This window comes from Helianthus annuus, chromosome 8 (genome assembly GCF_002127325.2).
Source record: "Helianthus annuus cultivar XRQ/B chromosome 8, HanXRQr2.0-SUNRISE, whole genome shotgun sequence".
In the NCBI taxonomy this organism is placed as follows: Eukaryota; Viridiplantae; Streptophyta; class Magnoliopsida; order Asterales; family Asteraceae; genus Helianthus; species Helianthus annuus.
This window is the reverse complement of record NC_035440.2, coordinates 164,370,796-164,387,688: the sequence shown is the minus strand read 5'-3', so window position 1 is coordinate 164,387,688 and position 16,893 is coordinate 164,370,796. Positions and strand designations below refer to the sequence as shown.

The following is a 16,893-nucleotide window of genomic DNA, read 5'->3' as shown; positions in this document are numbered from 1 at the left end:
ATTTTCTGCCCCTTAGACCATGCTCCCAGGGGCGCTGCCCCCGGAACCCCGCCAAGGGGACGTTGTCCCCTTGGAACCCTCGTAGAGTACGGACTCCCTCCGTACCCTTCGAATTATAATAACTCAAACAAACGTGCACTCTCGCACCTCCTAACTTGCTTGATGTGTATTATTATTCACTTTGATCACCAAGTCAATTCCAATTATACTAACTATAAAAAGGCTATGTCGGTGGGTTTTTGTTTTTTGTGTTTTGTTTTTTTTTTTTTTTTTTTTTTTTTTGTCTTTTCCTAGCAACTTTTGAGTTTTCTTTTTTCTTTTTTTTTTTGTCTTTTCCTGGCAACTTTTGAGGTTTTTTTTTAATTTACGTTTTCGGCCCTTATGCTTTGTGTGTTGTTTCTTAAATACTAACTTCTTTTGCAATTTACAGTTTTCATCAACTTTTTAACTTTACGTTTTTACCCTTTGCACTAATTTTTTGTGGTTTTGTTTTTTTACATATTTTTTCCCATCTCTTGTAATGTACGTTTTCGGCCCTTATGCTTTGTTTGTTGTTTCTTAAATACCAAGTTCTTTTGCAATTTACGGTTTTCGTCAACGTTTAAACTTTACGCTTTTACCCCTTGCACACTTTTTTTTCCTTTCTTTTTTCTTTTTTTTTTTTTTGTGATTTTGTTTTTTCTTACTTATAACCTTTAATTTTCAGCATTGACTTTTACAACCTCCTGACTTTCTAAATACTTTTTAATCAACTTTTAAGTCTTTATTTTTATTTACATGTCGCTATAAACTTAAGTTGATTTATATTTCAACATAATTTTTTTTTGTCTTTTCTCAAGTTTCAGCATTCACACTGACAACCTTTTTATAAATACTTTTTTAATAGAGTTTTCCAATTGATGTAAGACACGTGTCGACATACTTTTGTATCGGACCTAAAATCAGGTCACCCCGCCACAAAGCGCGGGTGTAACACCCTAGTTATTACATTACACTAATAATCTAACATAACATATATTATTTAAATTTTTTTTTAACACATAGCCGTTGGCCAATGGCTAGCCCAAACGGCTACTTGTCTTGTCTTGGCCAATGAGATCCCGCCATGTCATCTTGATAGCCCCGCCCATCGCCCTGGCTGAAACCCCTGCTCAAAGGGCTACGCCGAAACCCAAGCCCACCCGGGATGGTGACTTGGGCGTTTGTACTCAACCCACGTCACAACCCCGCCCCATACCCCATATTCTTATATTTCGTAGATCACGATTGATTTAGTTTGTTTTAATTAATTGAAATAAGTATTTATTTAATTAATATATATATATAATTACTGTTCATTGAGTTTTGTTTTTATTAGTATAGCATTCACACTGACAACCTTTTTATAAATACTTTTTTAATAGAGTTTTCCAATTGATGTAAGACACGTGTCGACATACTTTTGTATCGGACCTAAAATCAGGTCACCCCGCCACAAAGCGCGGGTGTAACACCCTAGTTATTACATTACACTAATAATCTAACATAACATATATTATTTAATTTTTTTTTTAACACATAGCCGTTGGCCAATGGCTAGCCCAAACGGCTACTTGTCTTGTCTTGGCCAATGAGATCCCGCCATGTCATCTTGATAGCCCCGCCCATTGCCCTGGCTGAAACCCCTGCTCAAAGGGCTACGCCGAAACCCAAGCCCACCCGGGATGGTGACTTGGGCGTTTGTACTCAACCCACGTCACAACCTCGCCCCATACCCAATATTCTTATATTTCGTAGATCACGATTGATTTAGTTTGTTTTAATTAATTGAAATAAGTATTTATTTAATTAATATATATATAATTACTGTTCATTGAGTTTTGTTTTTAATAAAAATATAAATATAAATATAAATATAAATATAAATATAAATATAAATATAAATATAAATATAAATATAAATATAAATATAAATATAAATATAAATATAATATAATATAATATAATATAATATAATATAATATAATATAATATAATATAAATATAAATATAAATATAAATATAAATATAAAAATATAAATATAAATATAAATATAAATATAATATAATATAATATAATATAATATAATATAATATAATATAATATAATATAATATAATATAATATAATATAAATATAAATATAAATATAAATATAAATATAAATATAAATATAAATATAAATATAAATATAAATATAAATATAAATATAATATATAATATAATATAATATAATATAATATAATATAATATAATATAATATAATATAATATAATATAATATAATATAATATAATAGTATATAATTAGTATATAATATAATAGTATATAATTACTTTGTGTTTTGCAGCCGATCATTCACCAGCCCACGTGTCAATCATGCATGAAAATCTTCCATGCAAACATGCCATTTGTTATACCAAACATCCACCTTCACCATTATTTGACGGTGAACAAAAATTACTATCCAACAACTTCCACTTTGAATGTAATAATCAAACAGAAACCATAACTTGAACATTAACAATGCATATGGTGTTAAAACACCAAATTAAAACAACCCATTTCTTACTTTCACGTGCATTATCAACCCTGCTCAACCCCATTTCATTCTTAGACAACAATTTCAGCTCATTAAATAACGTTTCAACCATTAAGAATCACGAAGATCATGATTCAAAATCATTTGATTTGCCTCTTGTGGTTCAGTTACAGCATAATTCACACATTCTTAATAAGCTTATATCCTCATGTGCGAGTTCAAGATCACTCCATTTAGGTATTCAAGTTCATTCATTTGTTTTAAAATTGGGTTTTTCTTCAAATGTGTACATCAATACCGCTCTTGTAGATATGTATGGTATATGTAGTGCAATATATGATGCACAGAAGGTGTTTGATGAAATGCCTCTAAGAAATGTGATTACTTGGAACTCATTAATGTCGGGATATCTTCGTGCCCGGTGTATGGATGTTTTGATCAGGTTGTATGTGGGAATGTATATGTTAGGGATATCTCCGAGTCATTCTACCTTTTCGACTGTTTTGGTTGGCTGTTCGGAGTTGAAGGCAGTAGGATTAGGGGAACAATTGCACTGCTTATGTATAAAATTTGGGTTTCTTTCGAATGTTGTGGTGGGTACCGCATTGCTTGAGATGTACTGGAAATGTTCTAATGTTGACGATTCGTGTAGAGTATTTGATGATTTGCCTAATAAAAACGTTGTTACTTGGACCTCCATGATCAATGGTTATACACGAAATAAACAAACCGATAATGCAATGCGAATGATTAGGAAAATGATGGGTTTGGGTCGTAAAGTGGACCGCATAACGTATAATACTTTATTGATTTCGTTTTGTGACCCGAAGGATATGATCCATTGTGAACAGATACATTGCTGTGTTATAAAAGAAGGCTTAGAATCGGATATGTATTTAGCGGTTACTTTAGTGACTGTTTATTCACAATGTGGTAGTAGCATTGAAGACTTTTACAAGATTTGTTCAACTTGTTGGTTCAGTTCTGTTTGTGCATGAAGGAAAACAGTATAAATCATACCTGTCATCGCAGACAGTGCAGAAGAGAATCCAGTGAGGGAGTTCGACATGCCTGTCATCTTGATCTGGTTCCTCCTTAGGGTGCTGACTGATGATGGTGACTTAGAAAACCGAAAAGGGTATCGGTTTAGGAGAGGAGGTTTCGTGATGATGTTATGGCTTATGGGGTGTGAATTGTGAAACTGAGTAACCCTTAAACCTCCACCTTATTCTCCTTATATAAGCACCCAGGATGAAACCTAATTAGTTACTAAGGGTAATATGGTCCATCAACAATTACCAACTAATTAAATAATAGGTTCTAATATATTTTGATCTCTATAATGTGAATGATTAAGATGGCTATAGATTAAATATTAAACATAATAATATTTAATCTTACATTCTCCCACTTAGCCGAGTAATCATTTACTATGAGTATTAGATAAGCCTGATCAGGAGTTAACACTCATTTTAGCCTTAAACAAGTACTATAGCAGAAAAATACAGCCGTTGAATCATTATACGACTCAGGACCCCCATTAATCATACTATAGCCTTAATTTAAAACCTAGTCGTCATGATCAAAATACGCATAAGCCCTTTGTTTGATTTGTAACCTTTTTATTTGTCTATATGCCATTATACCGGTTGAACATATTCTAACAGACATACAAAATCAAACTTGAGGAAAATTAACTAATACTTAGTCATTCATAGTACGATATGCAATTGCGCACGACTATTAATTAATACCCGTCTATGAGCTCTCTTAATAAGACTTATGGGTAATAGCCCTTCAGTTATAGGATCCTTAAGCATATCATGAATGTATTCGATACAAAACTTAGTTTCCTCAATTCGTTCATAAACGAATAATTAATTGCGTATCGAAACTTAATGCAGCACCTCTTGAACTGTTACTGTTCAAGGAGTTATGGTAGCTGACTTTATCACACTAATTCTTCAAAACATTATATGGAGTTAATAAACTTATGAGTCCACTGATTAAATTTCAACAACATTTAGTGACCATGTTATGTCATTATAACTTAGGTTGTTAATATCAGTGCATTATGACTCCTCCATGAAATAGGTTTTGTCTGCTGACATAAAGATATACCCGAAACTGCATTTTTATAATCTTTGAATATCTCAAAGTTAGAGTAATAAACCGGTTTCAATTCTCACTTCTTCTTTAAATTGTAGTCTCTCGTTTCTTTTAAAGATATTGTAATACTCCATTAGATGCTACACATTAATCTAGACATATCTAGTGTGTTGCAATATGAGTAATATCTAAACGAGTATAGACTTAAACTTACATAAGGCTTCTAATTAATGAAGCGTAAATAAATAATCTCATTTATCCTATTATCCTCTAAAGGAGAGCAATATTGATTGTTACATATGTAAGGACCCATTTAATGTTAAACTTATGGAACGAAACTAATATCCCATTGGGTCTATCTCAGTATGTTATGATATCAATCACGTAAGAGATATCTCTGAGTTTTATTATATCAAAGTTTGTGTTAACAATGCTTTGACTTATGTAACATATGCTTGTCAAAGAATGTCATCTATATAGACAAGTTTATTTTAGTTGCTCCCACTCATCTTGAGGTAGGTACATTAATCCACATGATTCTTGATGAAAATAATTACATTAGCTTTTCATCACATTATGATGTTTGCATTAACCCATACATGAATATTATTGGCTTACAAATAAAGTGTTCTTTAACCTTCAGTTTGAAACTTTAGGTTGTTATCTAATGAACATGTAAATGTGTCAGCCATTTATTAGGGAAAATCGTTTTAATGTTCATCTAATGTAGCTTAAAACTATTATAAGTTACTAGAACAGTGATGATCCTCAAAGAAATCTTTTGTTAGATATGTAATAAAGATTCTTTAATAATTTATCTCTTCCTGAGTACAACCTTTGACAACCAATCATGCCTCTTTGTGTCTTAACGCTTATATTAGGATTTGATTTAGTTATGAACACTCTTAGGTAATTCAATCAAATCCCAAACGTTATACGAACACATAAAATCAGTTTTACTAGAAAACAGTTTTATTTCATTTAGAGGATGGATTGACACTAATGGCTTAATTTGAAGAGATAGGATCAGTAAACTTTTCCAAAATCCATTTCAACTTCAATTAGGGAGGTTATGTAATCATCAAAGTTAGTAGGCTTTTAAACCTAGATGACCTCCTGAGTTGATTATTGGGTTCATTAGAAGTTTCAGTTTTATGGATTAGCTCTTGGTTAGGTTGCTATCATTTTCATTCTAAGTTTGTAAGAGTTGGTGCAGTATAGTGTACAAGAGGTGTAATCGGAGTTAAATTTGGAGTGAATTTAATGACACTCTTCCCCCCGCCTCTTGTATTCCTTGCAAGTCATAATAAGGACTTTGACTGCTCCCACTAACCTTAGAAATCTTTAGGAACTCAGCATGCTTAGGGTCAATACTTAACGACCAACAAATTCTAATAAAGAAAACAAATTAATGACATTAGTCGTTGTAGTTTCTCTTGTTGAGGATTACGTTAGTTTAGGTAAGAAATCTAAGTGCGCCCACAATTAAGCAACAATGAAACTTTTGTAAGAATAGCATTAGATTTAAGGAGATAAGGTTTGATTGAACAGTGTCGTGATGGAGCGATGTCTTGTACAAGAGGTGGAAATTTAAAATTTTCAATCCCCATCTCTTGCAACTATTGCAAGTCATTATTAAGACACTTAATGCTCCCACTGATCTTTAATATCTCTAGAATGCTACAAGAGAAGTTTCAATGAGCTACGTGACGTGGGAACCTATCACATATACGTTAGACTTTATTTGATTTCTTTAATGTCCAGATATCATAAGAAACTTTAAGGACATATTTAATAGAAATCTGATTAACTACATATATGAATAGAGTTCTTCTAAGACCGTAGGCCATATGCGACAAAATTTAGATACAAGTTGATAGTCTTTCAAATGATAAATGAATTATGTCTGAATATTCCATTTGGAATAAGTTCCACGAATGTCAATGAATGACTTATGATGGACCCATACTTATTCCTTAAGCCAAGTAATATTTAGGGCTGTAACGTCATGATTTAGAATCACTGAAAATGAGATTAGATGAAAAAATCATCCTCATTAACCATGTTATGATTTCTCATGAATTTTGGTTCTAATGGATGAAATTTATAAGTCTCATTTTCCTTTTGTCAAATTCTCATTAGCATGATGACAAAAGTTGTGAAAAAATAAGGTATCATCTAGTTTCATCTTAGTAATGTTTCTATCCAGATATTTAGAACAAATAAGAGGAGAGTTTAAGATAAGTGTGACTTTATGTTGACTATGCAAACCTCACAACCTTCATAACATTGCTTAATTATGATACTGTATTCTGATTAATCTCCAGAATATATAAGGTATCGAAAAGCGTTGTTGGAAGAGTCTTCATTATGGTTCTTATAGTCTTGACATTTAATTTTGTCACTAACTCTCATGTTAGTTATTTGTCGAGTTCTGGTAAGGAAACGTATGGAACTAGAGTCAACTAATCATGTGTTAATTGGAATATTAAAATTATCAGACTTAAATATCATTAGTAAGTTACTATCTAATTAATTTATCCAACTGTTCTTTAGAATAATGGATAGTCTCGTTGCTTATGCCTAGTCTAATGACATAATTATGCAGTGAGATTTTCCCTTGAAGAACCTTAACGTTGGGATTAGCACTTGTAATTTGTCTATGGACTATAGAACAATCCTCTCTTAAGGTTTTAGTGGTTGTAAGGTGAATAACATCTTATTTTCCAGTTTCAAACATTTATTTCTATGTACATATGTTGCTTATCAACACATTCGTTATACTTTGGTACTTTTGAGTGTTATAGCTGATTTATAATGCATCAAATTGTACAAATGAAAACTTAGTATGTAATGTACTGGAAAATGTACTTATTTCCATGCGTAAGCCCTTAACTTTATGGGTCATGGTATTGTACATTATAATATATTCACATATACCACTTAACCATATAATTTATAATTAGTCAAATGAAGACATGCACCTTAGGAGTTCTTGTAATTATTCCACAATTATAGATTAGTCTTAGGAAAAAATTAATCTGGAATAACTTTAGTGATAGCAATTATATTAGAGAGTTCTTGATTATCATAAGAGACATCATGTTCGATTTATCCTAATCATCATGCTCTACTTTTCTTCTGTAGTGCCTTATCAGAAGAGAGCAATAAGGATCATCGTGTCTTAAGAGATAATCAAGGATTTAATTTAAGAGCTAATTCTTATAGAAACTTTAAATAAAGCAAAACATTTTAGGCTTAGGAATTAGAGTGGATGAGATATAGATTTATAGAAGAAAATCATAGTGAGAAAATATGGGTACTAAGAATAAGGCAGACAAAATGATCACAAAATTAATTGAGGATCATTAATATAAGGATCATTATGTGAAGAGGTTGTGATATGTCTATTACTAACATCAAAATAATAGACTACTTAAAGTTCTACTTAAACGAAGACAAAACAGCTTTGGCCAGAAGTGTAATCATTTAAGCATATGTGCAAAGTGGTTGTAACAAATCAGCTTTGGCCAGAAATTGAGACAAACACTTTAGTTATGCACTTGTTGAGTATGCCATCTATGAATGAATTAAATCAGCTTTGGCCAGAAATTAAGACATTCATGCTTATGATGCACACACAACATAGCTTTTCGTAATACTTGGATGATAAGTAGATGCATCAAGTCAGCTTTGGCCAGAAATGATGCATCAGAAGCTCATTCAAGCAAAGCCATTTTGGTTTTGTAAAACATTATTTGATCCTCATTAATTAACTAAATAATTACAAAAACCAATCATTTAATAGCAAACCACCCGTTAGCGCGGATCGAACTAATGACAAAAACCAATCATTTTTCTTTAGTTCACATTTAAACAGCTTAAAATAATGAGATTGCGAGTCGCAACCACGATTTCGACTAATGACGTTATGGTTGCGAGTCGCAACTACGGTTTCGACTAGTCACGTTATGGTTGCGAGTCGCAACTACGGTTTCGACTAATCACGTCATGGTTGCGAGTCGCAACCTCATGGTTGCGAGTGATGACATTCTGGTTGCGAGTAGCAACCTCATGATTGCGACTAATGACGTTATGGTTGCGAGTAGCAACCTCATGGTTGCGAGTCATGACGTTATGGTTGCGAGTAGCAACCTCATGGTCTCGACTAATGACGTTATGGTTGCGAGTAGCAACCTCATGGTTGCGAGTAGTAACCTCGCTAACAGCTGTTAATTGTGATATCATAACCGAAAATTCGAAATCTAAGGGATTATGGGATATTATTTCCTGTTTTAAAGTGATCTAATTTTATCAATATATTTCGAAAATAATAACTGTTTATCTAATAACAGTTTCGAATAAAATTAAAAGATAAAATTAGATCAAATATGGAAAAAAACACCCATTAATCCTAAATCATTCCAAATCATAACAGAATTTTTTCGAATTTTCACATGAACATGATGAACCCTAATCATAAAAAATAAAATTCTGGAACCCGAAACCTGAATTTTAATAATTTTACTAAACAGATTTCGGCTAAAATTGTAATCCAGTTAATTCGGTGAACAAAACAATTAATCTTTTCATCGAAAATCAGAGATCTCGAGTCGCAACATGATGAACTCGAAATCGGCTGTTATGTTCATACGGTTTCAAAAAATTCCGTTTTCCAAGTTTCAATCCCAGAATTATGGATACGAAAACAGAACTGACTAATCAACATATGCTCTGATACCACATGTTGGTTCAGTTCTGTTTGTGCATGAAGGAAAACAGTATAAATCATACCTGTCACCGCAGACAGTGCAGAAGAGAATCCAGTGAGGGAGTTCGACATGCCTGTCATCTTGATCTGGTTCCTCCTTAGGGTGCTGACTGATGATGGTGACTTAGAAAACCGAAAAGGGTATCGGTTTAGGAGAGGAGGTTTCGTGATGATGTTATGGCTTATGGGGTGTGAATTGTGAAACTGAGTAACCCTTAAACCTCCACCTTATTCTCCTTATATAAGCACCCAGGAGGAAACCTAATTAGTTACTAAGGGTAATATGGTCCATCAACAATTACCAACTAATTAAATAATAGGTTCTAATATATTTTGATCTCTATAATGTGAATGATTAAGATGGCTATAGATTAAATATTAAACATAATAATATTTAATCTTACACAACTGTCCCGATAAAGAACAATATATCGTGTAACGCCATCATTGCTGGTTTTGTAAATTTGGGAAATGGCGACGAAGCCCTTAATTTGTTTATGGAGATGAGGCAGGCGGGTATTAATATCGACTTCTTTACAATTGCAAGCATTTTAAAAGTTATAGGAGTTATGTCGCGTCTTGAAGAGGGTACACAAATTTATGCTCTTATTATTAAGTCGGCTCATGATTCGAGTATGAACATAGAAAACGGGCTTATTTCAATGTATGCAAGATGTGGTAAAATTAACGAAGCAAAATGTATATTCTCGTCAATGGTTGACCATGATACGATATCCTGGAATTCACTTCTATCAGGATATGCTCAACACGGGTATGCTAAAGAAGCTATTGAAACGTTTGACCAAATGACAGCGAACAAAGTCAAAGTCAAACCCGACTTGACCTCGTTTCTTATAGTAATTTCTGCTTGTAGTCATGTAGGATGGCTAGATAAGGGGCTAGAATGTTTCGAGTTAATGAAAAACGAAAGTTCTCTTGAGCCATTGAAAGCCGAACATTATGCTTGCGTTGTGGATCTTTATGCTAGAGCTGGTTATCTAAATGAAGCAGAAGAGTTTATTAATGGCATGCCGATAGAAGGGGGACCCGAAGTTTATCGAGCTCTGTTAAGCGGCTGTAGACTTCATGAAAATAAGGAAATTGGTGTCCGTTTGGCAAGAAAATTTGTGGGTCATTTTCCTGATGAACCTGCAGCTTACGTGCTGTTATCATATATTTTGGCCACTGATGGTTACCGCGATGATTCTTGTGGAGTACATAATCTCATGTGTGGTAAAGGAATTCGGAAAAAACCAGGCTGTAGCTGGATATAACTTGGTGACGTGTCAAAAGAGATACACTCGGGTTTCATAAACAACGTATAAAATCATGCTTACACACATGAATATTGTCTATGCATGCCTGCAGGTGTTTTTCGCCGTCTTCTTTTTTTAGTTAAAAACGTCAACCTTGTTAAGCTAAAATATGCTTGTAAGTTCATATATTGTTTCCAAAATGAATATCAACCAATAACTGACTTTTGTTGAACTCCTTTAATGTGACTATTCATGTCTCATATACATTATTTTGCTTATGATCCATTATTTTGGAGCCGAGCAGGGTCTCTCTGGAAGCAGCCTCTCTATCCCTAGGGGTAGAGGTAAGGTGTGCCTACATCCCACTCTTCCCAGACCCTACAAATAGCAAAACAAATAGCTTTGCTATTTGTGGGATTTTACTGGGTATGATTGATTGATTGATCCATTCCACAATGTAGTTTGTAATTTAGTCATAGTATTAGAAAGCGCACAATGTTATCATGTAACATTGGAGAAACATTGGAGCTGGATATGGGCAAAAAGCATTTATTCAAATTATAGGGGTGAAACATGTATTTTTTTAGATGTATCCATTTAGGGTTATAACCACAAATTAATGCAGATGTGGTGAGAAAGAAAACTTACTACATGTCCATGATCGAAGATGGAAGAGAGTGATCATAGGCGAAGAATGCTTCAGAATGATGCTATGCATATGTTGAATGAAAATGATAAGGTGAGTGCCAAATTCTTGCAGATAATTAGGTGAATGCACATATAATGTATATATGTGTGGGCGCTCGGGGGGCAAAACTGAAATGGTACTAACTTTAACGTTATTTTACTAATCTCGTGAAAATAACGTTAAAAGCGGCGGATGGTTAATCATGCATCATGTGGTGACGTTGATAGCTGAAAGACACGGGGGTACATGCATCAATCAGTCTCTGTCCCGATTGTTTGAGTGTTATGTGTCTTAGGTCCAAGGCTTGATACAAAACTACAATTGAGCCGTGGGTCTCACTGGAAGCAGCCTCTTGATTCCTACATGGTAGAGGTAAGGTTGTCTACATCTACCCTCCTCAGACCCTAACTTAGCTTTGCTATTGGTAGGATTTACTGTGTATGATGATGATAACGATGAATTAGGTGAATGCAAATGTTGTGACTTCTCGGAATTTGAGCATAATGGAAATTGTTTGTGAGGACTGAGGAGGGGGATATACTCATATTGAACCTACAAAGAGATCAGAATTTTTTAAAAGGTAACACTTGCAAGTTATTTTTCTTTAAGGCGTTCTATATTATCTTTCAAAGCGGTTTGTGAACCGCAACTAAAGTTATTTTTTACAGTGTATCCACTTAAAGCAATTCAATAATTGCTTTAATAACTCAGTTTAACCGTTTTATAAAACCATTTTTTGTACTAGTGGTGGGAAAGGTTGATGTCTTTGACACAAATAAATACCTGGGTGGTGTTTGTTAGTGCATTTTTTGTATGTCCGTAAGCAACGAATAGACTTAGTGTAGTCGTGTGTGCTGAATAGGTGAATAGTATAATTGTAAGCAAATGATCTTAAGCCAAGTGTTTAAGGTGTGGAGCAAGATCATTTAAAGTCAAAATGATCTTGCCACATTTAAATAGATTGATTATTTGCATTTCTCATTTAACTTTCATTGTTAGATCCTTAGAGTGGACGGGGCGCCCCGTGGTAGAAATTTCTTCACGCGTTGAATGGCGTGATACACCACCGCCGCTACCATTCACCACGCGTGGATGTGGCAACGGGTGGTGGTCTTCACGCGTGGAAAATGATTGTGACCGTTTGGTTTTTGAACGTTGTAACTTTGTATACGTTAGTTTTTTGACCGTTTGAGATTAAAAAAATAAACCTTAAACACTATATATATATATATATATATATATATATATAGGGTAGGGTTCCAGCGTGAACCTAATCCCATGCGTGAACTGCGTGAACAAATCTGGACCATTGATTTCCTTTTTAGTTGTTAAGGGTATGATTGTAATTATATAAAAATTAGATTTAAATCATTATTTTAATAATTGAATTAAGTTACATCTTTCCTATTTTAAATTCATTATCCACATTATCTTTTATTTCATTTTTATTTTTTAGATTTCACCACCAGAATTCGGATTATGATTTTTAAGATTCACGTAACCTTCATATTTCAATGGTATACACATGTGTACTTTGATATGAATTGAACAGTAGACATGTGTACTCAGCATGGTACAAATGTGTAATTAGCTAAATAATACATACATATAAACAAAACTTGTAAACCTATTTTATATTAAGCAAATAACAATTTTCATAATGTTTGCCAAACCAAAAAAAAACATACAATTACAAGTTCCAGTTTCGTGAAAACAATAAACGCAACATAATCGGAAAAATAAAAAAGACATAGTCTTTTACAACTATTCGGCGCGTTGTATGCTGAATCATCCTTATCGACCAAGCAGACAAACATACGTGAATCATCCTTATCGACCTCATACGTGAATCGTCCTTATCGACCTTCCATCTCCACGTTCCTCGTTTACGACGTCTCCTATAATAACACAACAAAATCAGCAGTTAGTACTTTGCATAATTCACAAGTGTGCATCAACAACTTTACACATTCAATACACAAAAAAAATATGAGATATCACAAAAACAGACGCTATACACATGTGTACATCGCATTAAAAACATAGCAAAACCATAATACACATGTGTACAGCGCCTTAAAAACAGAGCAAAATCAGAATACACATGTGTACAGCGCCTTAAAACCAGAGCAAAAATCAGAATACACATGTGTACAGCGCCTTAAAAACAAGCAAAAATCAGAATACACATGTGTACATCGCCTTTAGATTTCAACATTCGTGTATCCAACCTAGCGCACATCAATCAACTCCCCCTAGGGCACAAAAAACTACAAAATAAACGAACAAATAACCTGCAAAATCGAGAACTACGTTTCAAAAACCGAATACTAATCAGACTGTTTCTCATACTTAAAACTCGAAGCATACGAACCTAGTAGATCTTCATCTTCCTTGCATTTACAGTAATCACTAATAATCATTTCACACATAATTTACAAAACACAATATTACACTCCATAATTTATCAAAACAATACCAATTACACGAATTTAAACAAGTAAAACCTAACGGGCGTCAATTATATCCAAATAGAGCACAAAAACACAACATTACACTCCATAATCAATCAAAACAATACCAATTACACAAACTCAAACAAGTTAAACCTCACGCACGTCAATCAAAACAACATCGATTACACAGATTCAAACTAGTTAAACCTAACGTAAATTAATAAAATCCACCTAGGGCACAAAAACACAATATCACACTCCATAATCGATCAAAAACAGCATCGATTACACAAATTCGAACAAGTAAAACCTAACGCACGTCAATAAAATCCACCTAGGGCACAAAAAACAAAATAAACGAGCAAAAAACCTGCAAAATCGAGAACTCCTTTTCGATAACCGAATACTGATCGGACTGTTTCTCCTTGAGGAACTTGAGAGCTTGAGTGCAGTGACGGAGTTGATCGGAGCTGATAGACGGCTTTGGTGGAAATCCGGTGGATGTATCGACGGAAGTTAGGGCGGAGGAAGTGGAGGATGAGGAAGAAGTTAGGGTTTTGGAAGCGGCGGAGGCGGAAGCAGCCACCGCCGATTTACGGCTCCGACTGCGGGAGGAGGTTGCGTTGCCCGTGGTGGTGGCGGTTCCCAGTGGTTGAAGGTTAGAATGGTAATAATGGTGATGTAGCAACTCCTGAAATGGAATTGGTCTTGGCTGCTTTAAAGGGGTGGGTCACAGACGCCATTGGAGAGAATTTCGTACAAAAAAAAAATGGATTTGAAACTGATTATCTTCATCAAGATGGAGAGAGAGAGAACAAATTTACTGGATTTGAATTGATTAGATTTTAAATATGCAAAGAATTTATGTTCCTTTTTTGAATTATTTTGATTGTGTAATTACGGATATACCCTTATGTATTTAATTAAATGGAAAAAAATGACCAAATAATTACCATCATGCCATTGACTTAAAATCTCAAGATGATAAAAACCAAGGGCCCAGATCAGTTCACGCAGTTCACGCGTGGGATTTTGTTCACGTTTGAACCTAATCCTATATATATATATATATCACCTATTTTAATATTTTCAACCCACAAAAAAAACACCTACATTCTACATATTCCACCCACAAAAAACATAAATTTATACCACTTTCTTGGGTAAAAATGGAATTTCCTACGGATTCGTTTCCGATAAACACCGATAGCGATAGCGAAACGTCTTCCGACAATGAGACGCTTGAATTTTTCAAGAAGGTGTATAACGAACTTGAAGGTTCGAGCCGCCCAAAGAAGAAAATGGTGGATCGTGATCGTATACATGCCAACGAAGTGTTATTACATACTATAAATTTGCAACAACTTTATGCATAGAAGGGTTGTACTTAATGCTTAGGGAGGTTTTCAAAAAATATTTGATATTAACTATTTTAATTTTGACTTTTAGCCCATAAGTTTTCATCTTTTCCAATTTAACCTCACAACCTTTTTACTTTCAACTTTGGTCCCTATATTTTTTTCATATTTCGTAAATCTTTTGTTTCACGTTTCATTCAAAATTTTACGAGTTAACATGACAAAACATGCATGTGTGGTTTAACATTTTTACGTTTTGTTTTATGTTTCGTTTTAATTTTTGTGAGTTAACATGGTGCAACGTGCGTGTGTAGGTTAACGTTTTTACGTCGTCTTTTTTTTCTTGAATGTTAAAACTTAAAAGTAAATGTAATAATAAATTATTATAATATTAAAATAATAAAGGATGAAAAATCTGTATATTAATATAAATTTAAAAGCAGTCTTTATGGTCCTTCGTCAACTTTATATAAATATATAAATATATATGTATAAGGGAGGATTTAAATGAGAACACTAAATATTGTGAGAACCGTGAGAACGAAAAAAAAACCATGAGAACTTGGTCAAAAACAATTCAAATTCAAAATTTCTTTTTACACTTATCATTATTATCCGAATACAATGTTAGAAATTAAATTTACACGTTTAAATTTACGTGAATTCGTAAATAAAGAAAATTTACACATATGTAAGTTTGTCATTTACACATGTGTAAATTTGTTATATTTACACATGTGTAAAAAAATCTAATATGAGTGATTTTAAGAGGAGAAATGAATTATTTGATGTTGTAAATTCTTTTTTTGATGTTGTATTTTAATTTCAATGAGAATTGTATTAAAAAAAAGGTTTTGATTGGTGTTCTCATTCGTTCTCACGGTTCTCGCAATATTTAGTGTTCTCAAGATAACCCTCCCCTATATATATATATATATATATATATATATAGAGAGAGAGAGAGAGACCGGTTAACGTACAATACGGCTTAACGTACATCACGTACGATAGATAATTACGCACGTTCATTTGAAAATCACGCACGTTATAAACTAAAAAAACTCAAATCATGCATGTTGGAAAACATTAATCACGCATGATGAAAACATTAATAACGCACGTTATACACATAATCACTCACGTTGTCGTATGTGATGTACGTTAAGCCGTATTGTATTTTACACTTTTCCTATATATATATATATATATATATATATATAATTGTATTATCTTAAGTTAGCTAACTAATTAAAGTTGTAACTCATTTTTAAAATATACTCTTTCAAAACTGTTAGTGCATACATCTGTCGACTTCGTCTTGTATCGAGTCTTGTATTAGATATGATAGATCAAGGCACGTTGTTCGAGAAAATATAGATTTAAGGTTGTTTTGTATGTGATTCCGCTTGAGAAGCTTATTCCGCTTGAAATGACAACTGTCATTTTCAAGCGGAATCAACAACTTCTTATTTCGCTTGAACTGGTTCTGTTTCTTTCAAGCGGAATCATGAAGGCTATAAATAGGGTTCCAAGCGAAATCATTGGAAGGAATTGTGAACTTGGATACCGAGGTGCTGCCGGTTTTCCTTTTGCGTGTAATCTGTTATATATCAATCAGAAGTGTGTTTAAAGTGGATTGCTAGTTGAAGGATTATTTTGTGGAGAATCCAATCTACTATGCCGAAACGTTTAGCGAT

General features: G+C 33.4%; 1 protein-coding gene across 1 annotated transcript; it reads left to right on the top strand.

The window, feature by feature from the left end:
• Nucleotides 1-2,542: 2,542 nt before the first annotated feature.
• LOC110893063 (pentatricopeptide repeat-containing protein At4g13650) lies at nt 2,543-10,712 on the top strand. Its single transcript, XM_022140185.1, has 2 exons — nt 2,543-3,544; nt 9,861-10,712. The coding sequence occupies exons 1-2, from the start codon at nt 2,543-2,545 to the stop codon at nt 10,710-10,712; spliced, it is 1,854 nt and encodes a 617-aa protein (XP_021995877.1).
• Nucleotides 10,713-16,893: the final 6,181 nt, after the last annotated feature.